The following is a 24,388-nucleotide window of genomic DNA, read 5'->3' as shown; positions in this document are numbered from 1 at the left end:
ACTCTTAGTCCAAAGCCCGCCATTGGTTCCCATGGCCCGGCAGTTAAAGCTTTGCCACAACTGGAGAAGAGCTATCACGGTAAACGTCAAGAGTTACGTCAGTGATGTATGAATCGCAAGGCTGGAGGATGGGTTACAAATCTCATGCACAGACGTTGGTTCCTTACAAATCTGCATGTTTCGAGAATTACCTTAACGGTTTCTTTATAAAGATTTTTCTTCTTATCTGATCGATTTGCAAGTATATATAGACTAGATCGAAGCGTCATTGATAGTCGGCATTATCATCAAACTCATACAATTCGAACCTCTACACAGCATCTTCACAGCTTCAACTTCATACTTCACAATGGCTCAATCTATTCCCAAGACTGTCAAGCAATGGACCATCCCCTCCCGTGATGGAAAGGACTTCAGCGGTCTGAAGTTCAGCGAGGAGTCTGTTCCCGAGCTCGGCGACGGCCAAGTCCTCGTCAAGAGTAAGTCCCAACTTCACTTCGCACACTCACAACAATCTTCTAACACTTCACAGTCCAGGGTGCTTCCCTCAACTACCGCGATCTCATCCTCCCTCTCGGAAAGTACCCTTTCCCCGCCAAGGACGGCGTCGTCCCCGGCTCCGATGGCGCCGGCACTGTCCTCGCCGTCGGCAAGAACGTCACCCGCTTCCGTCCCGGCGACAAGGTCGTCACTCTCTTCAACCAGGGCCACATTGGCGGATCTCTCGACCAGCTCAGCATCCAGACCGGTCTCGGTGGTGTAACTGACGGAACCTTCCGCACCGTCGGTGCCTTCGATGAGCACGGCCTTGTCCCCATGCCCTCTAACCTCGACTTCCACGAGGCTGCTACTCTCACCTGCGCTGGTCTCACTGCCTGGAACGGTTTGTACGGTCTTGAGGGCAAGAAGCTCCTCCCCGGCCAGTGGGTTCTCACTCAGGGTACTGGTGGTGTTAGTATCTTTGCTGTTCAGTTCGCCAAGGCTGCTGGTGCAAAGGTGATCGCTACTACCAGCTCTGCTGAGAAGGCTAAGCTTCTTGAGAAGCTTGGTGCTGACCACATCATCAACTACCGCGAGACTCCTGAGTGGGGAGCCAAGGCCAAGGAACTCACCGGCGGTGCTGGTGTCGACCACATCATCGAGGTTGCTGGTCCTACATCCATGAAGCAGTCCCTCAACGCTATCAAGATCGACGGTGTCATCTCGATTATTGGCTTCGTTGGTGGCACTGATAAGAGCGACCCTGGTTTCCTCGACTGCCTTTCCAACCTCTGCACCACCCGAGGTCTCCTTGTTGGAAGCCGTGCCCAGATGGAGGATATGTGCCGTGCTGTTGAGGCCAACCCTGATAAGCTTCGACCTGTCGTTGACCCCAAGATCTTCTCTCTGGAGCAGCTCCGTGAGGCTTATGAGTACCAGTGGTCTGGCAAGCACCAGGGCAAGGTCTGCGTCAAGATTGACTAAGCAATGAGTTATGATAATATATTGCCGGGCGACATGAGTCTTTGGCTTTAACGTATAATACATAGAATTAATAGATACCACATTTTCAGCATGACCAATTTTCGTCCATCTCAGCAAGACCTTTTAACTAAGCATCGACAAGCCATGATTTGTCTCAACTGAACAGTGAAGCTCGGCCAGTACATCAATATTTCTCAATTGATTGAAAGTAATTACATTCCATTGGACACTCAAGTCTATCACAGCTCATCTACTAAAACTGTTTGTCCAGTCCTCCAACGATGTCCATCCATCCCAAGCCATCACTCCAATCTAGCAAGCAGTCTATTCCAATCTCGCGACAAAGGAAACGTCGCTGTCTCAAAAGATGATCGCAGCGATACCAGCCAAAATGCCAACCAAACTGAACTTCTTCGATGATCCTTCATTGACGATAACCGTGCTGGGTGTAGGATAAGGCGTTCCAGGGACAGGAACCGGCGCAACAGGGCTTGGAACAACAGGAGGAATAGTGGCAGTATCAACGGGAGGAGGAACAATAACAGCAGTCGATGATCCCTCCAAGATAGGAGACTGGGTCTCCGCGCCGCCTCCGCCCTGAACAATAGTAGTCGTATCGGCACGAGTAGTACCACCGCCCTCGCCATTGCAGATACTGCCGTTAGGACAGCATCCGTACTGCTGGTTCGTTCCAACTTCGCAGTAAGCTGTAGGAGGACATCCGCCTGCGCGGCTGGGGCAGCATGTCCAGTCGAGTTGGATACAGCCGGTGCCGCAGTCCTTGAGGTTCTGGTCGGCGCAGGGAACCTCTACGACTTGACGGACAGCGAGGAGGGGAAAGCTAGGGGAGTATTGAACGGCGAGAACACCGGTGGCTGAGAGGGCGATGAGCAAGAATTTCTTCATCTTGAAGTCGAAGTTGGAGTTGTGTGTATTGGAGCGAGTGGTGGTGATGTTGCAACGAGTGACGATTTGGTGAAACTGGATCTGTTTGAGAGTGTGATGAGAGGTGAAGAGAAATGCGAGACATACCAAGCCCTCGGGGGTTTATATGCATACCATTCTCGGGCTCCCAAAGAAAACTTTGCCTCCAATCTTCTCTCTTCATTGTAGTTCCTCTCTCATGCCGCGTGCGGCGGCTTTGCTCAAAAACGCCAAAGACATTCCAGCCACGATGCATCTACTCCACCACCTGCAACCATCTACTCCCCCAAGATCATTTCCAATTCCGACAAAGTGTCAAGCCTCATTTCGTGCAGTCTCGTCTATTTTTGTACATCCAGATCTGATGTTGCTGCAGAGATGAAGTGCCTCTTCCCCGCGTTTTTTGATGCGCCCAGCGTTTTGCAACTTTGCTGATAGCCGCCTCCGGTTTTTGCGGCACATGGCTTGATATTCAGGGCAGATTACCAGAATCTGCTATTTGCGGCGGTCGGCGTTTGGGTGGCTGCTTGCGGCGGCGCTGGGGTAACGGATCTTGGTTCCTGATGTTTGGGCTTGGCGCTTAGAGCATTTGAGTTGAGGGAATACGAGATCTGAGGATGAGATGTTTCGGAAGAGTTTATTGTGCCAAGGCTAGTGAGGGAAGTAGTTGATGTCATTGGAGATCGGCCAGGAACAAACGCGGGTTTGATCTAGACTTGGCAAAGGACTAAACATGGTACCTAGATCTAAGACAAAATATTGGCCGTATGATCTAGCAGGCACGGGCCCCAAAGGGAGTCCCCTTCGCTGAGGGTTCACGCTAATCTCAGCTTGCAGGTGATTGCCATGTATTTTGTGACTTGCAAGGGCTTCTGACATAAACACTTTGGGCATATAGTTAAAAGTTTGTGCCTTTTCTCAAAATCATACTATGAAGAAGATTGCATCAATGCTATGTTTGAAGTGAATAGAACATCAACAAACGAGAAACAAAGTGTTACCAACCCTATTTCTTCTCATTACCCCAAGCATCTTCCAGAAACTCCCGAACAGTAATAGGCTTGATATCCGGGAAGACATTATTCACAGCCTTGCTCTCATCCAAGTTGAAACCACCACTCTCTGCCCACAAACCATAGGCAGACATCACCTTTTTCATGACCGCCTTGGGTGCAGGAATATTGGCAAACATTGCCTCATGGCCTGGCAGCTCACTCAACTGCCCCTTCTCCAGCGCCTCGACACTATCATAAACAACGTTGAACTTATCACCTATTGGAAATTAGCATCTCTAGCTCCAGTCTAGAAGCTCATCACGCACCTGTAGCTTCTTCTGCAATCTTCACCATCTCGTTGAACGTGACTTTATCACCAATGATATATGTTGCTTCCTCCCACTTCTCAAGGTTGAGAAGCGCAGCTACAAACTTGGCTACATCTCGACTATACGTAAACGTAACGGGAACGTCTCCAGATCCTGGGATGGCAGCGGCTCGGTGTTTAATATCGACAAACGTTGAAGGAGTGTGCAAGTTTGATTTCGCAGCTGATTTAGAGGAGCCCCAGAAATCAAGAAAGAAGCCGATATGAATCGACGTCCACTCAAGATTTGTCTTGCGTAGCTCGTCTTGGGCGCGGAGTTTGTTGTTGGCTGAATTAGCCTGAGCTGCATGCCTATAACTCTTTGTTAATCCTTTGTTTTCAATGCTGACAATGAGGTATTTGTCAAGTGCTTGCTTACTTTTCTGTATGGGGAAGACCCCAGTCACTCGAGATGAATCGTTTTGTTGCCTGAGATGCTTCTGATGCACGGATAATATCAATCTCGATAGGTTCTGGCCCATTCATGCCAAGTGTCGAGATAACAGTGTGCACATTGTGCTTTTCAAAAAGTTCAGTTAGGGCACTGATGTTATGAATGTCTGCAGCCAGGACAGAGGCTCCAATCTCTTCTTCTAGTAACTTGTTTTCCTTCGGCTTCTGTTAATTAAGTTCATAAACCTTTCGTATGAAACGCTTACCTCTCGGCTGAGGATAACGACTTTATGTTCTCCTGCCGCAACAATGGCCTCGACGATGGTTCGGCCGACTTTGCCTGTACCGCCTGCAACTGCAACAGTAACCATTATGTCCGGTGATGTCTTTGAAGAGGGTGATTTGTGGTGTTTGATAAATGATGAGTTATAAGTTTAGTGTTTCTTCACCCAACCCGCGTCTTTATATACCTCAACTCCATTTCCATCTCCAACTTATTTCTAATCGTCGCACTTACTCGGACATCTCATTCTGCGAATTTTCCGTCAATTGTCAGCAATCGCTTGTTTTTCGTATTCTCCCCCAATACCCATTGGTCACCACGTCTCTAATAAGTCTGACATGCATATCATCTGCATGTCAAAATGGGGCGTATTCGAATGGTGTCAGCATAGTGATTGGACCACTGCCAAATATAGGCATAGCACGCACCAAAGACCTTTTAAAGCCGAGCTACTCCGTCCTAAGTCCTTGCTTAAACGCATTGGGTAATTGTGTTGGCCGCCAATGCTCGGTCAAATTCCAGTAGATGTCTAAGATCGAGACTTGTGATCGGATAGAGTTTCAGGGCCGGGAAATCTAGATCCGGTCGATCTGCACGCCAAGAAAGTTATTTGATAAGAGCCAGGAACCAGATATGCCGTTGTTGTTCAACCCCTGGGCGCTTTCCGCCACTTGAAGCTGAGCCTGAAGTATGATGACTGGGAATACTTTGCGATACGACATCTCGCATCACTGAGTCTTAAGGGCAATCAACACGGACTTCTTTTCATTATTCTATGTATGAGAATCGGCGCAATTTGTTGTTATAGGGTAAAGTTTCCGACTGGAATGTCTCGTTTCGGGGAGATTTACTGACCACCATCAGTCGCAGTAGCTGCTTTCGTCATCAAGTAAGCGAAATTGTCTCGGGAACATCGAGTAGTGTGACATCTTTTAAAGGCTTAAAGGCCCATTTCTTATCAGAATCTTATCATCAGCCTCATTTTAGAGCTTACATCTGAGTGATCAAGAATAATTGTAAGTGTTGGTTAATATAAAAGATCTAAAGGTGCATCAAGACTCATGATCTTACATGACAGCAAGAGGAACACTGCCCTACTCTCTAATCACAGAATTTGTAAGGTACGGGCTAAGTGCCTTGGCTTCTATTCTCTCTCTTCAATTGCTGTTTTTACATGGAAATGGGAGTCTTGAGGCGCCGGATTCCCTCGAAATCATAGTCGTCCAAAGACAGAAAACACTCAAGGCTGAAAGTCCCTTTTAACTAGCCTCGTTCTTAGTCAAATCTCCTTATATACCTTTCTCTTGGTAAGACATAGGGCTCATCTGAGGGGCAAAATGGTAGACCAATCAGATGCCCCGGAGCCCGATGACATCGGAGTCAACTAAAGCGTTCGCTCAAGACTCAAGACCAATCAACTGCCCAATATTAGAGGAACCTAACCGATATGCTTAATTGATTTATATATGCACTAACACTGCTTGGCTCAGAGGGTCATCGATATCTACCAGTGCAGTTTGTCGGGCGGTGTGTTTAGTCTATTACCATCCCATGACGACAATATGCTAGCATATCTACGCTCACAATGTCAGCTTCAACAGCTCTTACCAATGAATGGTGTCTAATTGGAACAAAAGCTCCGGCTCATCTCTAAGCACTTAAATTGATCAATTAACTGCGCTGTCATTATGTCGCACAAATATGCACGTTTCTTTGCATTGGGCTTGACGATGTGTCAATGATCCGGAGATACCTCCGGTTTTGGAGTGCAGACTCTCAGAGGCTGTCAATTGAGTGTCATGTCTATGGGATATAAGGTGTGCTACTTTTCTCCCCAGATTCTCTGTTCTACTCGTCTCATCCACATGCTCTGATGTGGAAGTAGCAGCAACATACTTCAATTATCTACCATGTCTCTTAACTCCAACCAACTAGACCCTCGCCAGCACCCTCTTCAGGCTATTGGCAATGCCATTGGCGCTGAGACTCAAGGAGAACGTCGAAACCCTCGAATGAGTCACATGCAAGGTGCCAATGAGGGACCAGCAGATGTCATCGCCAAGGTCTCTGGTGCACAGGCCGGAGGGAAGAGGGAGGATGATGGAGCGTACTTCACTAACAATGAGGGCATTCCCTTCCCTGACCCGTAAGTATTGGAGGAACAATGCGCAATTGCATGCTGATACTTTGGCAGGGCTCATAGCAAGACGGTTGGTGGGCTTCCTTTGATCAGCGACACATTCCTCTTGCAGTAAGTATGCCTCGTCAAGGCATAAGCTCAGAGCCTGACTCAGAGATAGGAAGCAACAGACCTTCAACAGGTCTAAGAATCTTGAGCGCAAGTCTATCACTGCTTTACTTCAATGTGTATACCACTGACACATGCTAGGCATGGTTCACCCTTGTGGCTCTGGTGCCTTTGGATACTTCGAGTGTACCCAGGATGTGACTGAACTCACTGTCAGTCAAGCCCTCAGGCCACTATCGTGTTGACAGTCACTGACTAACATCCCAGAAAGCCAACTTCTTGTCGTCTGTTGGAGAAAAGACACCCGTCTTTGTCAGATTCTCTACTGTGACTCTCGGTCGAGAATTCCCAGACGAGGCTCGTAACCCTCGAGGCTTCGCCATCAAATTCTACACCATGGAGGGGAACTACGACATTGTCGGCCTAAACTTCGTCAGTCAAGCTATCCTCTCTGTTCATTGTACCAAACTAACCAAGGTGCAGCCCGTCTTCTTCTGCCGCGACCCCATTCAAGGACCAGACGTCATCCGCTCTCAGTACCGCAACCCAACAAACTTCCTCCTCGATCACGACGCCCTCTTCGATCTCCTCGCCAACACCCCCGAAGCCAACCACGCGGGCCTCATGTTCTTCAGCGATCACGGAACTCCCCAAAGGTGGCGCTTCAACCACGGCTACGGCTGCCACACCTTCAAGTGGGTAAACTCCAACGGAGAGTTCGTCTACATCAAATACCACTTCATCGCAAAGCACGGTCAGAAGCAGTTCACTGACAGTGAAGCTATGCAAATGTGCGGTGAAGATCCCGATTACTCGAAGAGAGATCTTTGGGAGGCTATTGAAAAGGGTGAGGAGATTGAGTGGACGGCTCATGTGCAAGTCATGGATCCTAGACAAGCGGACCCTGATAAGCTTGGGTTCGATCCTTTTGATGTCACAAAGGTTTGGCCGCGATCGCAGTTCCCGATGAAGGAGTTTGGAAGATTGGTGCTAAACAAGAACCCTGAGAACTTCCATCGAGATGTGGAACAGGCTGCTTTTTCGCCTGGTAGTATGGTCCCTGGTATTGAAGACTCTCCTGATCCCCTTCTTCAATTCCGCATGTTCTTCTACCGCGACGCTCAATATCATCGCATCGGTGTCAATCTGCACCAAATCCCCGTCAATTGTCCTTTCATGGCCAAGTCCTATGCGTCACTCAACTTTGACGGGCAGATGCGTGTTGATGCCAATCACGCAGGCAACAAACAATATGCACCCAACAGCTTCGCTCACAAGTTCAGACCTGATGTCGCTGAAGCGCCGTATCAGGTCAGCGACAACATCGCAAGCAGGGTCAGTCACTATTGGCATGAGGGTAAGAAGAATGATTATGACCAAGCGAAGGATCTGTGGAAGAAGGTTATGAGTGAGCAGGAGAAGAAGAATACTTGCTACAACACAGCCAAGGGTCTTCGTCGAGTCAAGTTTCCCGAGATCCAGGTAAGCAATTACGGTCGTCGTGAGTCAGACTCAAACTAACAGGTCTCAGAGCAAATATTTGGCCCAGGTGTACAACATCTCAGAGGATTATGCACAGGGCATTTATGATCTTCTGGACCAACCTCAGTTTGAGTTTTCCAAGGTCAAGGAACTGGCTGAGACTGCGCAGGAGTGGTATAAAGAGCCCAAGTTTAGGCCTGGTCCTGGATCAAAGTTGGCTGGATATCCTCCGTCTTCAGCCGTTTATCAGGCATAAGTGACATATTGGACATGAATTGGGTAGTTTAATTAAGCCCTTGCTCGGAAAGTGCCGTGGTTTCCAGACACAATGCTGGGCTCATCTGCCGGATTCCGTTCGTGACTTTCTAGCCTGAATCCTTTATCCAATCCTGGAGAATTTTAAGTTTGCATTTTCGATTCATCCGCTCGAAACATCATGAGAGAATCGCAGAATGCAGTCGTGGGGCCAGTCTATGATGCTGACAATATGCAGAATCCTAGACCGAAATGGAGATAAGCGGTGATAAAGAAGTGGAATGAGTGCCATGACCTATGATAAACCCGATTCAAAAGCGAAAACGCTCGAAGGATTCAAGTACATCAGCATTTAAGACAAAATTGACCAGCTCATTCAACCATGTCCAAGTATATGTTGTGCCTGTAGACTCAAGATACACAGCCTCAATTCGTCCTCACCAATTGACAAGCATTCACAACCATGGCCCCAACAGATGCAGAGATCAAGGCCACTATCAAGGCCGTGGTCGACGACTTCAGAGGATGGGACCTCGCACCAATAATGCACTACCCAAATGAAGAAGGCCTTGAATTCCAAGACATCTACTTCCCCTCCGACGACGGCGTCCCTCTAGAAGGCTGGTTCATCCCCTGCAAAGGTTCCAACAAGATCATCATCGCCAACCATCCTCACTGGTTCAACCGCGCCGGCATCCCTTCGCATCTCGAACCTTGGAATCAACTCATGCCCGGGAACGACTTTGAAGTCAATTTCATTCCTGATTACAAGATTCTTCATGATGCGGGGTATAATGTTCTTGCGTATGATTTGAGGAACCATGGACTCAGTGGAAGTGGGAATCAAGGACTCTTTGGGTTCTTTGAGTGGCGCGATGTTCTTGGATCGTTGAGATATATTCGTGGGAGGGAGGATACGAAGGATATGACGATTGGACTGTTTAGTCGCTGCGCTGGTGCAAACGCAACACTCTCAGCGATGAGACATCGGCCTGAAGCCTTCAAAGGTGTAAGATGCATGATTGCGCCCCAGCCTATATCAGCAGGTTCCTCCATCGCAGTTATGCTTGACAAAATGGGCGCTCCGGCATCGTACATGGAAGAAGCTGATCGACAGTTCTTCATGAAGACGAGTTTTCATATAAGTCAATTGTCGCCGCCGACTGATGCGAAGCACGCCAATGTCCCGACGTTTCTGTATCAGGTTCGGGATGACCCTTGCACGACGCCGAAGGATGTTCAGTCTGTTTATGACAATATCCCTATCGAGGATAAGAAGTTGAAGTGGATTGAGGGGACGGACAAGAGGTGGGATGGGTATACGTATTTTCAGAGGGAGCCTGATCAGTTCTTGGAGTGGTTTGCAAAGTACATGAACTAGGTAGGGCATAATACAATTCTAGTTCCCTATCACGTTTCTGTCGTATTATTATGATGGCTTTGTCAAACAAAAGAAGGGGTATCGTATATAGTCTCTCCTGGCCAAGATGCAGCAAGCATTATGGCTTGCGAGCTCTTCCATACTCAGTTGTACATCTCGGCATCTCGAATTTGGTATGTCTCACTCGGCAGCCTTTCACACGGTAAAATGTTCTCTTTGCAGCTGCCTCGTTGACCCAGTATCGCTGGCCACATCATCATACTCAGACCTCCTCGTCTGCTTAACGACAACCTCCGTCCGTGTGGTTTTCTGAATGCCTCCCTCCAATCGATCTACCAGCTCTATATCGTCCGTATTCGCTTCGATAAACGTGGTGTTACCGCCAACAAACATTGCTGATGGTACTTTGCTCTTGCCTGTCTGCTTTGAGCTCTTCTTTTGAGTGCTGTGTGATCTGGAACCAGAGTAGTCGGGATAGTCACTGTTGTTGCTGGCCTTGACAACCTTGATGATGAGGTCGGCCATGTTCATTTCGATGTGGAGCTTGACTAGGTAGGCTAGAGGATGGAACTGAACGTAACTGTGATAACTGGTTAGTAATGGTAGGGGTTGAGTCGGCTTGGCTTACACAATGTCGTTTGGCAGGGACATCATTGCGATGAGAAGGATCTGATCATAGTCAGTATCTAAAGCAGCAGCTCAGGGGGTGGTAACAAAGCATACATCCATAGTCATCGATACAGCAATCATGCCCAAGTTGAAACGAAACAGTCGAGTGTACTTGGTCAGGCCGTTGGCAATAAGCCTCGATCGCACGAGGTGGATAAAGTACAGATTGAGTCCTGCATCAACCACTAAAAAGATGACCTTCTCGATTCTATCCCAGACTTTGTTGATGTCAATCCATGTTTTGTTAACTTGCAGCCGAGCTGGAATCCAAATCGTGAAGACGCTGATGTTGATGCATAAGATGATGAGGAAGGAGTATATCTTGAGTCGCTTGGCATTTTGTCGGTTGACCATGAGGATCGCGATTCGGTTGATGATGATTTGAATTAGCGCTTGAAGTTGGATACACCAAAGGAAAACTACAAGCCATCAGTCTCAGTTTCAGGAACGTCCTCAGCGTAACAGCATAGCATACTTAGAGTAAAGAAAACCGGAAACCCGCCGGGGATGTAATTTCGTAGATAGCACCAAGTGACAGCGCTCATAATGCAGCTACTCGTCCATTCGAGCCATAATAAGATGATATAGTGATTCATCCTGCGTCCTCTCCTCCATGATTTGATAGTTTGTCGCATCCCTTTGGCGAACGTGAACAGTCCGACTCCAAGCGAGATTCCCCAGGCGATGCTCGCAATGTTCATGTCATTTTCGCCAGCGTCGACTTCGATAAAGTTCGGTCCTTTCCACAAGTCCCCCATGGCGATAATTCTGTGACTAAACTCGGGCAATTAGAAACGCTCAGCAAAGAAATTCAAAGGACAAGGACAGCAAGAATAGGAACAAGGAAACGAGCGAGATAAGTAAGCAAACGATGGGACGCCCACATACATATCCAACACAACATCGCCGCTAAGCCTTCAGATCTTGCGGATCCTGATGCCTGCGCCCAACTAATAACGTTGATCCTATTGAAGGGTAAAAAGCACAGACGAAGCATCCATTCTCAGGATCCGCAGCGATCGATCTTCGGCAGGGGATCCCAGAGCATGAGGCGAGACTCGATCTCCATCTAGCCTTTGGTTGGACCGGGGGTGGGAGGGTTTCATCCAGAGATCCTCAAGGCTGCATATCAGCTGGTTTGTTATATGGGGTTCGTGCATGGTTAGTAGGAGATAGACGAGTATGCTTTTGGAGTGTTTTGCGAGTCGTCTCCACGAAGAATGATGTGAATATTGCTGAAGATATTGACGCTACCACGAAGTTAGCTAAAGCTGAGATCAAGCCGCTTGACAGCCCTACACGTGAAACAAGCAGATGTTCCAGAAAACGTCTTGAGAAATGCTTCATCGGTAGTACGCATCACGGATCATTGAGTGACACTCCTCTTCAAGTCAGGTGGGCCCATGTCGCCGGCCGCATATTACCGCCAGGTCCTTCCTTTCTGTAACAAAAGAAATACGCCGGCCAGACGAACTTGACACTATCGAACCTTGAATGGTAAAAACGTGGCGAGTGGCAGGGAAGAGGAGAGCTGAGGTTAATGCTTTTGCGAAAATTCTCGGAGGGGATACTCGGTGAAGATCCGTAGCAGACCCAAAAGGCGAAGAAGCCCGATCATAACATGCATTATAAAGTTTTAACAGAATAGCAAATGGAGATTTGTACTTTTGATGTTGGTCAAACAAGGCGGTTCCTTGATGCAGATAGATAATTCTTCAACAAAGACCAACAGGCCATCATCTACAGCGGGTCTCTCCCACTGAAGAAGCTTCTACAAAAGCAAAACAGCAGATCCAATCTCGCACAAATGAGCTCTCACAACTGACCAGATCTCGTCTCATCTCTCCTCTGGCCTCCAAATTGCGGCTCAACATCCTCGTCGCCTCAATAGCGGACGATCAGGGTCTAACACTATAGTTATGCACCGGCGGAACGGATGTTTTCTAGCTTCAAGCCTAGAACCAATGGTCTAAGTGAGTCCAGTGCACTATGAAACATGCCACGTGCATAGTCGGCGTGTTTCGGACGCTATTGATAGCGGCCGCTGTAGGGCTTGATGAGGCTGTTGTGGATGTCTTCACAGGAATAGCAAAGCAGTTTCATCATTTTGAGGAGTCACCACTTGTATATTGAAGCGTGCAGATTGAAAAAAGAAAGGTCGCAGATAATTATTCCCTTTCAAAAGAAAGCAGATCATCCGATTGCTACCTAACACTCACATTAATATTGGATGGACGGATGCTGTAGGGAAGCCCTGTAAAGCCTGGGCCCTGTCTTCGGCTCCGCTACGGCTCCCAGAGATAAAGCTGTTACAGAAAGGGACTTGAAGAATCGTACGGATGGTCAATGCAGTGAAGATTCATTCTCGTATAAAATTGGAGGGGCTCATCGCTCACTGAGGTCACATTCCACTACTGCGGAGATGATGCTGGTGGTAAGCTCGAACAAGTATGATGTCATCGACTCTCTGCATTTGCAAGCCAGAATCCTACAAGCTATCAGACACTATCACAGCTGTTCAATAAAGGAAATTCATATCTCAAAGGGAAATTGAATACATAGGCTTACACAGCTATTCTGTTTGAGGTTCAAGCTCCACTTACCTGGGAACTCATCATCAACGAAGCTCGTACATAGAAATATTCAAGTTTGTCATCGTGTGTCTGCTCAAAGGGCATTGACTCACCCGTGCATGGCCAAAAACAATCAATCTTTTTATCAAGCACTTTTGTAGGTTTACTTTACGGGGCTGTGCAATATAATAGAAGAGTTTTCCGGCCTTTGTGCGACTGGTTGGTAGTTGTGTTGACCATGTATCGCCCATTGTGGCATTGCCTTGACACTCAAGCATGTAAATGATGCTTCTCGTAGGTTTGTTCTTCAGCACCAAGCATTAAGCACCACCAGGCTTTCATGCAGGGTAAATAACAGTTGTATGAATGTGTATCACTGCTTCCATTGGAGTTTTTAAACAAGTCACTTGAAGTTGATACCGAACAGAAGCATTGCACATTGCAAGGAGACAGAAAACAAGCATTGAGGGTCTAGGGTGAATATCAGTGAAGTATCCCACACAACCATAAAATATTGTCAACTGAGTACACTAACAACATGATTTGCGCCAACATAAAAATCGCGAGTAGCTTCCTTATGGTCTTCAATAGGTAGATAGCTCCAACGCTCCGATCACTTATGACGATCCAGTAGTGGCAACCACCCCGCAATCCTCAGCAATCAACCATCTACAATACAACCTACCAAGTGCTAAGCCACCATGACTCCCTCATAAATCCCCCTTCAAGTCCTCACTTACATGACTCCGAGAATGCTCGCAACTTTGCCAACATGAAGAAGAGATCTCGTGCCTGCGAAGCCTGTCAGGCTCTCAAAGTCAAATGCGAACCATCACCTGAAGAGTCTTCAATCTGTGAACGATGCTCTCGTTACAATCTTACTTGTGTTCCTGCTGCGAGAAAGTGGCAGAGAGATAGGATTGCTGAGCTGGAGGAGCAGGTTAAGAATCTGCAGGATAAACTTGATGGTGCTACGAATTCGACTCTGGGGTTGTCGACTTATGCTACCTCTACAAGAGCTACTTCGGTGTTCTCTGATAGAGCTTGGCCGCAGACAAGTGCTGGGCCATCAGAACTTAGCTTTCTGGATGCTCGTCTAGACTACGAAAATCAGCTTCGATGTCTGGAAGTATGTTCAACAACCGCTGGACAGTTCTGGTACCTTATACCTCCGGTCGACACCACCTCAGCACGCTCATGGCTAGACTCCCTTAGGACAGGAGCACCCGTCAAGCTCATATCCATGCTCTCTTTCACCATGTCCCCCTCCTCCGCAGAGATCGATCCCCAAACGCAAGAAGACCTACGAATCAAGACCTTCGAAATCCTCGGCCAAGCAGCCGTCGGTCTCAAGCGGCCCTCCCTAGATCTCATCCAAGCCGCGCTAATAACCGGTCTCTGGATCCGCCCGTCCCTCGACTGCAACCACGGGAACCCGAACCAGCTTGTGTCGCTGGCACACGATCTCAGCGTGGAGCTTGGTCTTGGAGGTGCGGAAATGCAGACTTCTGCACCGGCGTGGTTCTTCCGGATCCAGGGGCCTCTGACACTGGAGATGCAGAAGATTTGGTTGGCAGGTTGGATGACTTCTACGATGAAGGCTGTTGGGCTTAGGAGGGCGCATGATTTTGATTGGGGGACGGCGCATTATGAGGCTCTGGGGGCGTTGGAGGCTGATGGCTCGGATCCGTTGTTCTTGGAGATGCTTTATACGGTTCGACTTCATGCGAAGGTTGCTAGTTCTCTTGAACTTTGCGATACTCGCACGTTTCACGACATCAACTCTGATGTTGTAGCGGCTACGAGGAATCAGATCTACAATAACTTGAACGAGCTGAGCAACAGACCTCTTGCGGGCGATGTTCAACTTCGTTTTTGGCGAATGCTCGTCGCGATACATGTCAACGAGCCAGTTCTACATACAAGCACCAACAAAACACTCTTCACATCCCCCTACATCTCCGAAAGAATCGGCGTCCACGACTTTGCCTGTGGTCCCATAACCTCAACAACAGCAACAGCTCTCCACTCCATAGTGGAAGCCTGTCACCTCGCCATCTCAATAGTCCTCGAAATGGACGCCTCCACAATCCTATCCCTTCCCTCCCTCTGCTTCGGCCCAGCGGTGAGCTACACACTATCCATCCTCATCAAAGTCTTCGTGGCAGTGTCTGCACCGGGAAACACATACAGTCAAATCCTGACCCGCGAAACCCTGCACGTGCGAGAAGCCATGCAAAAGCTCATCTCCGTCAAGGAAGCGCTGCTGAAGCTCGATCCGCACATGGGCAACTGGAACACGAGGATCATAGGATCTGTCGAATGGCTGGCCGTTTGGCTGGATGATTACGAGAGTATTATTGAGCGCTATGAGGAGAATCTGCAGAGGGAGGTTGCAGAACAGGAAATCGAAGGACTCAGCCCCAATGGACATTTCTAATCCATTCCTATTGACTCTGTACTTTACACCAATCTAGTAATTAATCTTTAGTCTTTAATGCACGTTTATTCCCTGTAGCTTGATTTTTCTCCTGCAGAAAGGGTCTAGAAGCCGTTGAATCTTACAGGGATGTTTGGCGCGGGAATCCGTGTCCTGTCACTTACACGGGTAGATTCACAAAATGACGTACACGACTCTCGGAAGGCTTCAAGGCTGTGCAATAAGCGACCAGGGCTGTGCTGGCAATTAAGCTTGTCTTTCCCCATGGTCTTTTATGGAGACGGTAAATTTTGACCGTGGATTTTATATGTGTTTGAGCTGTGAGACCCTGTAGTTGGGGATCAGCATCATGATCACAGAGCGTTATGCATGGGATGAGCGAGAGTCGATGATGCTTTGACTTTGAGGGAGATGCTTGGTATGGGGATGGTGAGAGATTGAGGAAGGGATTTGTTTGAGGTTCGTGGTTGGCTTCATGGAGAGATGTTGTGTATAAAGTGAAGGGAGAAGCGCGGCGAGAAGAGAAGTCTCATCGCTCACAGCTTCACATCTTCAAGCATCACAATATCACAATCACTACCAGTTTAGCAGCTATCACCAGCCTCATTATCCTCTTCAGAATAAAAAAAAACTCAAAATGAGATTCCTCAACCTCGCAGCCCTCGCATCCGCCGTGGTCGCTCAATCCGACCTCGCCAGCATTCTCTCCTCCCAATCCGACCTCTCCACCCTCGTCGAGCTCCTCGCTCTCGTCCCCGACATCGCAGAGACTCTCGCATCTGCCAGCAACATCACCATCTTTGCTCCCACCAACGATGCATTTGCCTCGGTCCCCCGAGACATTCCTGAGGGAGAGGCTATTTCCCAGCGCAACGACACCATCGCTATCGGTGCTCTGCTGTCAAACCATGTCTTCAAGGGCTATTATCCTGCCAAGGTTGCGACGGACATTCCTGTGTTTGTGCAGTCTCTGCTGGATTCAAGCTTTGTCAATTATCGTCAGCCGTTTGGTAACTTTACTGGGGGTCAGTATAATGGTATTGTGAAGGATGGCGATGATGTCGTTGTCATCTCTGGAGAAGAGACTCTGTCCTATGTGACTGAAGCCGTAAGTACTACTCCATCTCAGAGATTTAACTGGTTCTAACAATGTGCAGGATATCAAGGTCGGTGACTCGGTCATCATCCACAAAGTCGACAAGCCTCTCAGTTTTGGTGCTCCTCTCCAACTCTTCACCCGCCGCGACAACCTCCTCAACTTCAACGCCGCTCTCAACGCAGCTGATCTTCCCTACAACTTCGGCAACCTGGATCGTGACTCCTCTACCCTTGTCAACATCTCTGACTTCACCGTCTTCATCCCCAACGACCCTGCTTTTGAGGCTATTGGTTCAGTCCTCGAAGGCGCTGATCTCAAGACTCTGCAGGAGGTGTTGAAATACCACATCGTGGATGATGTTCTCTTCTCTACTGATCTAGCCAACGTCAGCGTTCCTAGTCTGCAGGGCGCTGATTTGACGTTTACTGTTGCTGAGGATGGAAGTGCTTGGGTGAATGGTGCTAAGATTCTCTTCACCAATGTTCTTCTCTTCAACGGTGTCGCTCACGTTATCGATGGGTAAGTCATTCTTCTACTCTTAACCACCTACAGTACTGACGACAACAGTGTCCTCAACCCTGCCGACGATCCCTTTGACCGTGCTGATCTCAAGCCCGCCGCTGAAGCTGATGACCGCCTTGCTTTCCCTGGCGCAACACCCGTCTCCAAGCTCCCTTTCTCAGTCATCAGCTACGCCGACGACAGCCAGCCTACTTACACCACCCCCGAGCTCCTCAAGACACTCAAGGCCATTGACGTCTCAGCTCTTGCTACTGCCACCGCTACCGCTGATGCTACCACTGATGCTGGAGAGACTACTCCCACTCCTACCGGAGTCACACCCGTTGTCAACGCCGCAAGCTCCAAGTTCGTTGCTGGAGGAGCTAGTGTTTTTGCTGTCCTTGTTGCTGTCCTGATGGCTTAAGCTGTTGGTAATTTTAAGGTCGTGTTGGTAAAGCTCTTGTTTGCGAGTTTGTATTTTTGACCATATTACTCCAGATACAGGTCTTTCGAGGCCCAGAACTCCCCCGGTCAGAGTAGATTAGTACTTAATATCCTGAATTTACATCTTTTCTTATACAATGTCCTGGGCGAATGTGAACAAACGCATGCCGAATCGGGGAGAGCAAGCGCCGAAGATTGGTCATGTAGGCTCCATCTCGGAATACCGAGGGTCCGAGAGTGGAGATTCCGCGCGCAAGGATCGCCAGAGATCGCTTCCGATCGCGATACCAATTCCAATTTCGTGCTACAACTTCACTGGTTGATTTGTCAGATTACTTCTTGTTATAACACTCATAACAGACTTTTACCCCCCAAGAACAGGCTTCGCCCATCGCTTTCAGTTATTGTACCATTTCTCGAACCCTCAAGTAAGTCTCATCATGAGGGCGCCCGTGAAAGCACCTTCTACGTGGGGTAGTACAGCTCGTCGTCTCGCATGTTGGTCGTTCTTCATCTTTATTTGCTACTGGAGTGCTGAATGGATCGCAGATCATAGAGGCGCAATTTCTCAACTTCCTCTGGCCAGCAGATTGATAGCGGCACCAGCACGAATTTGCCAGCATTACCTGTCCGGAGGAAAGCCATTTACTTCGTCTACGTTCAAGCTGCAGGAGCAGTCTCAGCCTATCAACATGGGCTCTAAAATCAAGAATCTAGATGGCCTCAAGGACCATCTTACTCATGATAAACTTGACGAGCTGCGGAATTTCTGGTTTGAGCATATCCCCGAGATGGCCGATCGTATCCTCGCTCCTCAAGAATTACAAAAGAGATGGTTCTTCTCAGACAAAGAGTTCGACAATGTCTGCGTGTAAGTCGCACACTTGATCTAAATTGACTATATCCTCTAATACACCCTAGCACTCGATTCAGCCCTATACTAGAAGCCATCCGCGGCGCGGGAGTTACATCCGCGCAAGAGCTTCTGTCGGTTGCTCAGCCTCGGAACTCGCTAGACTGGTTGAGCCTGATCATTCTGCTCGACCAAATTCCTCGCAACTCATATCGCGGCGAGAAATCATCCATCTGCTTTACTTACTTCGACCCTATCGCGCAGCAGGTATCCCATGAAGCCATCAAGCAGGGCATCCCAGATAAGGCACCTGAGATCCGCTGGGTCTTCTCCCACCGGAACTGGTTCTACATGCCCTTGATGCACTCAGAGGACATATCTGCACATGTTAAGGCCGTTGCCGCTTTCGATAAGATGAATCAGGATATACTGAGCTTGATGGAGGGAACGGGTGGTGCAGACGAGTACGAGAGGAAGGCAAGGGAAGTGGTGCAGGCGGATCCTGAAGCAGCGAAGTCAGTTGGTGAGACGAATAAAGTGTTTGAGGAGAAGCATAAAGTGATTATTGAGAGGTTTGGGAGATATCCACATAGAAATAAGGCACTTGGGAGGGAGGCGACGCCGGAGGAGGTGGAGTTTCTCGAGAGTGGGGGTGATACTTTTGGTAGCTGAGATGCCTGATGCATGCATTGCATAGCGGATCATTATGATCTGCACTATTAACAATGACCCCATTGAGCTAAGATGCCTGCCATGTTGGTTCAGGTACGCTATCAAAACAATTGACGATCATATTCGCGTATCAACGAGGGGTACACACTGTAGTCGCGGACGGGGCATTGATGAGTTCAGAGGTAGGTACCAGGTACTAAGTTGAGGGTAAGTTCGGAATAGACGCCTCGATTTTTGGAAGAGTTTAGGATACCTAAGGTTGATCAATATGCGGACAACGGGACAATTAACCGCAACGTGTCTCATGACACAGTGTGCGTATATCCTATAATTCAGAGCCATACTCCGTACGCCCAAAGCGAATACGTCAAAGTTGAACGACAGCCGAAAACGCCTCTTTGCGCCAATAGGAATCGACGGGTGCGCTAGTGTGACAGCCCCAAGTGCCGACAGTCCACTAACGATCAGCGCCCGCCCACCAATTCCCCAGGGGTCTTTGTACGGTTCTGACACGCAATTACCTAAACGGGCACCTCGGCGTGTCGGATGTCGAGTGATCCGACCTTCAGCATCGGTAGTTGACCTGCTGTCACAGTGCCTTTGTTTACGCATAACATCACTTTTCCTCTCCAACTTTATATATAACAAAGTTGTCTTTGATTTGAAATGGTTACTACAAGAGCGAGTTCTCGTGGCGAGAGTATTAGTACCGAAAACTCTACTACGATCGATATTCCTCCTACACCTCCTACACGAAAACGAACGATGAAGAACGCAGACTCGAACCCCTCGGTTTCAAATGGAACATCTAAGAAACACGCTGTTCAAAGGTGGCATCATACAGCCTCGTCGACAACAATTCTCTGGCTCGCTGTATCATTGCCCCTCGTTATATGGGATATAGGCTACGTCTTCGGCAGACCTCACACCATGCCTGATGGTTTCCTCCATTGGCCTTTATACGTCCCGTATGCGCTGTACGGTGAGGTCGATCATGTGTACGGGTGGAAGGCGTTCAATGCTAAGAACGGCTTCACGGCTGCCCAGACGGCCTTAAACCTCGTTGAGACGGTCATGTACTTGGTGTATTTGTACATGCTGTGGACACGCGCGGACAAGGCATTTGATAGCGCGAAGAGGACTTTGAGTGGACGTGATGGTGCGTTGGCTGTTGTAGTTGGCTTTAGTGCTGCTGTTATGACGCTGAGCAAGACAATCCTATACTGTAAGTGAACCTCTCCTATACATGGGATGGGATCTAACAGAACTAGGGGCCAATGAGTATTATAGTGACTTTGACAACATCGCTCACAACACACCTATGGACCTACTCACTCTTTGGATAATTCCCAAGTAAGTATCTATATGATGTGCTAGAATTAATACTAATTCTTTATCAGTGGTGCCTGGATCGTCCTGCCTACCTACATGATCTCGAAGTTTGGTGGGGATATTCTCGATGGCTTGACACTTGCTTCAAGCCAATCGGTAAAGACGGAATAGAATAAGCACGAAGGGTCTGGTTGAGCGTCTTATTTAGTACTTTGCGGACATATGAGCAATGGCAATGAGGGATGACTTGTGAATGATGAGCTGGGCTAGGGAGCTTTGATGTTTAGTGAATATTGTGAAGGAACACTTTGACCTTACCATGGTTGAATAATGACATTCATTCCCAGCAGTACATCGCAGTAAGAGCAACTGACATCAATACTTGATGATTAACTACTACCCTTCCCACCTCACTTTTACCTCCCACAGCAAACATAATAAAGCTAGCTATAACTATCGTCTAGACATGTCATTTCATAAAGAAATAGGGGTATTCGCTTATAACAACCATAAAAGAAACATAGAAAAAAACGCGTCAAGCGTGAAAGCAACCACACATCTCCTTCTCAGCAAATTCTCATCTCATATCAGTCAACCCTCCCAAATCAGCATACTGCTCCCAAGCAGGCATCATGTCATCATCCTCCTCCGTCATCTCCCCCGGACTCTCCATAAACGTCTGCATCGCTGCCCAATCCGCATCCTCATTCACGATATACGGCTCCTCCACCTGCGTCTTTACCCGCAGCGGCTGCGGAAACATGCTGTGTCTTCTGCTCTCAACTTCCTCCGCGTAGCGTGAGTCAGAGAATATCGCGCTGATGGGACGGCTGCGCTTGGAGACGCGGCCGGACATTGAGCGTGCGACCATGGACATTACGTCGCGGCGGCGCTCGCGGCGTGCTTTTACGTCTTTGGGGATCATGGGCTCGACGTAGTATTCTGTTAGCGGCGGTGTGTCGAGGGGTGACTCGGTGTCGTTGGTTTCGATGCTCTCGGGAGTTGTGTTGTCTGTGTCGTCTGTTTTTGTGTCGCTGCCGTCTGTGTCGACGTTTACATCGTTTGTGCCGTTGCCGTAACCGTGGACAACGATTTCGTGGTAGGTTGGCCGTGTTGGCGGTGTGATTGATTGAGGTGGTGTGGTAGCGGGGGTTTTAAACATGCGCATTGATCGTCGAATTGTTGAAGAGCGGCTGAGTGCTTGTGTGAATGAGTTTGAGCGTGATGGACGTGAAGGCATTGATGCTCGACGTTCCATCTTGCGGTTGTCGTGTTGTGTTTGGGGACGATCTCGGTGAGTGAGTGCGAAGTAATCGATGTCCGGTTTAATCTCAATCTTTCCAAAGGAATCTTCTCCTGCGTCTGCAGCACCATCCGGTTGCACACTCCAGGTCGGTCCGCTAGTAACGTACTGGGTCTGGCGTTTCAAGATACGGTCCAGATCGCGAGGTGTATCCCACGGTGGAAGCTTGTCAGTTAATGCAGAGAGACTGTAGTGAGCCTCGTTGATCTCGTCCTCTTCCAAATCTGTTGCTGTGTCTGTTGCGTAGCGAAGGACTTGGTATGTTGCGTAGATGAGAATCCATCGGACCTTGCGAGCATCCACCAGCGACACCTTCTCCTGCTTATCTGCTTTATTCGGCGACATGATGGAATCTTCTTCGAAGCGTCGATATGCTCTCACGAGATCGTTCTGCGCAACTCCTGGCTTCATCAGATTCGATGCGCTGATCAACGCTGTGTGAGCCGTTACTCTGCGATCTGATCTGAGAGTCACGCGTCCGGGAAACCAAGACATGCGCCGCGAGTTGTTACCATTTGCATCGGGGAGAAGCGGCAGTGGGTGATCGAGGACATCGTATCCATGCTCGAAGTCGAAAGACTGCACAAGTTGAATAGTACAGATTCCTCCATGTGCTGTAGGCGGCATGGTATGTGATGAGGTATACTGGTCATCAACCAAGAGATCATACAAAGCTTCAAAGTCCTCACGCATAATCCGTAAAACAGCTGGATCAAACAGGTCGTTGTCAGAGTCCGCAGTCGGTGGGTAATACCCCAGCTTCGTTGTATAAAACGATAACAAAAAACTTCGGAAGCGCTCAAGGTGAGCTCGGGCGCCTGCTGCGACGCTCAAATGAGCTTCCGACAGCTCATCATCGAGAAAGGTTCTCAGCATCGAAGACGACCGCGTCATGCGATAATCAAGTTCGAGATGTCCTTTACGTATGAGCTTGCGTGTTGAAGGGCTGAGCTCCTATTCTCTTCGTCAGCGTCTGGCCTTAGCATTCTTGGTCAGAAAGAAAAAAACAAACCTGAAACCCAGGATTTTCGAACAAGTTTTCGCTCATACCGACGCAATGTGCAAAAGCTCGGATGTACAGCTCCTTCATTTGAAAACACTCCGCAAGCTGTAGTATTGCCAGCGCGTGGTTTGGCTGATTCGCCATGTCGAGATAGCCTTCCTCGTCGAAATACTCCATCATATCTGAGACATTGTCGTCCACGCCGGATCGAAACTCATGCATACTGTGGAGAAGACCAATAAGAGCGCCGCCGAGACTGTATCCGACCATGGATCTTCGAAACACCCAAGCGAAGAAATTGCGTGTTGCGAGATGGTAGTTGAAAGCTTGCGTTTTATCTGTCGTTGGAGGTGGCGGGATGTATAATTCGATTTTGCGTGTTGTGTGTTTTTTACTCCATCTCATGAGCTCGCGAAGATTGGGTTTTTGAACGCCCTCCCACACGAGAAACCTTTGGATGAGAGGGTAGCATTGGGCGTCGAGGAGGGCTGAGAAGGGGACTTTGAAGGAGGGACCTCGTTGAGAATGACCTTTGGCGTGGAGATGCACCATGCAGTTTCCATTTCGAAACCAGAGTTCAGGGTCCTGTTTCTGTAATTAGATATTCAGTTTCATGAGTAATTCTCGACCGACTTACTCGTCGAATGTTGTCCCATTCTGTGCACGTTCTCGCAGCACCATCCCACCGCTTCACAGTCGGATGATGATCCATTCTCCCATTCACAAAAGCACTGAACCGCAGGGAACTCTGTCTAGAGTTCACCTGTAGAGACGGCATAGTGAGAGTCGTATATATATATGTTTTTGGCCAGAATGCCAAAAAAAAATATCAACGATCAAAAGCAGCTGAACAAATCTGCAGTGAGCCGCGTCGTCGGGATGTTGCAGGTGAATGAGTCTTTGTTCGTTAAATCCCCCTGCTCTGTTCAGAAAAATAGGCCCTGTCTTTTCTTTTACGAGCGCGTAAAATAAAAACCCCCATCACATCTCAAGTGATACAGCCATGTTGGAAGGGAAAAGACGTCAGACGCAGGGTTCCATGACGGGTCCTACGTAAGAGATCTCCAGAAAGATTCAAGACAAGACGAAAGATCTCAGACCTCGCCCAGGGGGGGATGGCCATGTTAATATTGGATCTCTCTGCTCTGCTCTTGACTGTCACAAAGCACCAAGCCTAGCCTTGCCCAACAGGGCGAACCCTTGAACCCGGCAAGACAGGGCCCCGACGGTCGGAATTTGAATTCAAGCCAAGGCCAAACCCAAGAGGTAAGACACTATCAAGCCACCGCATTAGCGTCTTTTTTCCCATTGACTTGTCGGCATCTTCTCGTCTTTGAGCTGGTCGTAGATCCCTGCAGGCAGCTCGCCTATGAACTAGAGGCTATGAGCTGGCTCTTGACGTGTTTTGTCTTATTTGTTGTAGAGCACTGCATACTACTCCATACAGAGTATTGAACCCATAGATGATCAGTGCTTAGTGACAAAAAAGCAAAAATTGTCGATTTAGCCCGGACCCAAGAACCTGGTATGAGACAGAAAAGTATGTATTGTACACCGTTTATCAGCCCATGGGACTCTCCGATCCGATCTATCGGAGCATCTCGAACACCATCCACCGAAGCTAGTGGGAGCATTACCTTAGGCTTTGGTCACAGCTTGCGCAATACAAGTCAAGTTACAGCAAAGAGAAGTTGGTGTGTGTCTCTG

The 24,388-nt window shown here is 48.5% G+C and overlaps 10 protein-coding genes across 10 annotated transcripts; 6 read left to right on the top strand and 4 right to left on the bottom strand.

Moving 5' to 3' along the window:
• Positions 1-92: 92 nt before the first annotated feature.
• Positions 93-1,562, top strand: FOBCDRAFT_156585 (uncharacterized protein). The gene is made up of 2 exons (XM_031195225.3): positions 93-479; positions 533-1,562. Exons 1-2 carry the CDS (start codon positions 350-352, stop codon positions 1,462-1,464), a joined length of 1,062 nt encoding a protein of 353 aa, XP_031028804.2. The 5' UTR covers positions 93-349; the 3' UTR covers positions 1,465-1,562.
• A 262-nt stretch (positions 1,563-1,824) lies between these two features.
• Positions 1,825-2,370, bottom strand: FOBCDRAFT_316609 (uncharacterized protein; the record flags this gene model as incomplete). The annotated part of the gene is made up of 1 exon (XM_031175498.2): positions 1,825-2,370. The coding sequence occupies one exon, from the start codon at positions 2,368-2,370 to the stop codon at positions 1,825-1,827; it is 546 nt and encodes a 181-aa protein (XP_031046631.2).
• A 1,023-nt stretch (positions 2,371-3,393) lies between these two features.
• On the bottom strand, positions 3,394-4,560 carry FOBCDRAFT_258041 (uncharacterized protein; the record flags this gene model as incomplete). Its single annotated transcript, XM_031175497.3, has 4 exons — positions 4,410-4,560; positions 4,130-4,359; positions 3,710-4,062; positions 3,394-3,660 (listed from the first exon to the last, which is right to left on the bottom strand). The coding sequence occupies exons 1-4, from the start codon at positions 4,512-4,514 to the stop codon at positions 3,395-3,397; spliced, it is 954 nt and encodes a 317-aa protein (XP_031046630.2). The 5' UTR covers positions 4,515-4,560.
• A 1,776-nt stretch (positions 4,561-6,336) lies between these two features.
• On the top strand, positions 6,337-8,412 carry FOBCDRAFT_270594 (catalase P3; the record flags this gene model as incomplete). The annotated part of the gene is made up of 7 exons (XM_031175496.2): positions 6,337-6,572; positions 6,621-6,677; positions 6,727-6,791; positions 6,816-6,886; positions 6,942-7,106; positions 7,158-8,156; positions 8,206-8,412. 7 exons carry the CDS (start codon positions 6,337-6,339, stop codon positions 8,410-8,412), a joined length of 1,800 nt encoding a protein of 599 aa, XP_031046629.2.
• A 462-nt stretch (positions 8,413-8,874) lies between these two features.
• On the top strand, positions 8,875-9,792 carry FOBCDRAFT_289542 (Alpha/Beta hydrolase protein; the record flags this gene model as incomplete). Its single annotated transcript, XM_031175495.2, has 1 exon — positions 8,875-9,792. One exon carries the CDS (start codon positions 8,875-8,877, stop codon positions 9,790-9,792), a length of 918 nt encoding a protein of 305 aa, XP_031046628.2.
• Positions 9,793-9,987: 195 nt separating this feature from the next.
• On the bottom strand, positions 9,988-11,219 carry FOBCDRAFT_237715 (uncharacterized protein; the record flags this gene model as incomplete). The annotated part of the gene is made up of 4 exons (XM_031175494.2): positions 9,988-10,372; positions 10,421-10,461; positions 10,516-10,880; positions 10,937-11,219. The coding sequence occupies 4 exons, from the start codon at positions 11,217-11,219 to the stop codon at positions 9,988-9,990; spliced, it is 1,074 nt and encodes a 357-aa protein (XP_031046627.2).
• A 2,587-nt stretch (positions 11,220-13,806) lies between these two features.
• Positions 13,807-15,482, top strand: FOBCDRAFT_316606 (uncharacterized protein; the record flags this gene model as incomplete). Its single annotated transcript, XM_031175492.3, has 1 exon — positions 13,807-15,482. One exon carries the CDS (start codon positions 13,807-13,809, stop codon positions 15,472-15,474), a length of 1,668 nt encoding a protein of 555 aa, XP_031046625.2. The 3' UTR covers positions 15,475-15,482.
• A 298-nt stretch (positions 15,483-15,780) lies between these two features.
• On the top strand, positions 15,781-19,335 carry FOBCDRAFT_248628 (uncharacterized protein). The gene is made up of 6 exons (XM_059610861.1): positions 15,781-16,582; positions 16,632-17,092; positions 17,126-17,440; positions 17,879-17,946; positions 18,068-18,389; positions 18,440-19,335. Exons 1-6 carry the CDS (start codon positions 16,112-16,114, stop codon positions 19,041-19,043), a joined length of 2,241 nt encoding a protein of 746 aa, XP_059466911.1. The 5' UTR covers positions 15,781-16,111; the 3' UTR covers positions 19,044-19,335.
• Positions 19,336-19,596: 261 nt separating this feature from the next.
• On the top strand, positions 19,597-20,770 carry FOBCDRAFT_216881 (uncharacterized protein). Its single transcript, XM_031175487.3, has 3 exons — positions 19,597-20,268; positions 20,315-20,396; positions 20,444-20,770. The coding sequence occupies exons 1-3, from the start codon at positions 19,710-19,712 to the stop codon at positions 20,544-20,546; spliced, it is 744 nt and encodes a 247-aa protein (XP_031046620.2). The 5' UTR covers positions 19,597-19,709; the 3' UTR covers positions 20,547-20,770.
• FOBCDRAFT_216878 (uncharacterized protein) lies at positions 20,771-23,928 on the bottom strand. The gene is made up of 3 exons (XM_031175486.3): positions 23,319-23,928; positions 22,691-23,266; positions 20,771-22,632 (listed from the first exon to the last, which is right to left on the bottom strand). Exons 1-3 carry the CDS (start codon positions 23,457-23,459, stop codon positions 20,953-20,955), a joined length of 2,397 nt encoding a protein of 798 aa, XP_031046619.2. The 5' UTR covers positions 23,460-23,928; the 3' UTR covers positions 20,771-20,952.
• Between the last annotated feature and the right edge of the window lie 460 nt (positions 23,929-24,388).

The sequence above is a fragment of the Fusarium oxysporum genome, chromosome III (genome assembly GCF_013085055.1).
Source record: "Fusarium oxysporum Fo47 chromosome III, complete sequence".
In the NCBI taxonomy this organism is placed as follows: Eukaryota; Fungi; Ascomycota; class Sordariomycetes; order Hypocreales; family Nectriaceae; genus Fusarium; species Fusarium oxysporum.
This window is presented reverse-complemented; position numbering and strand designations above follow the sequence as displayed.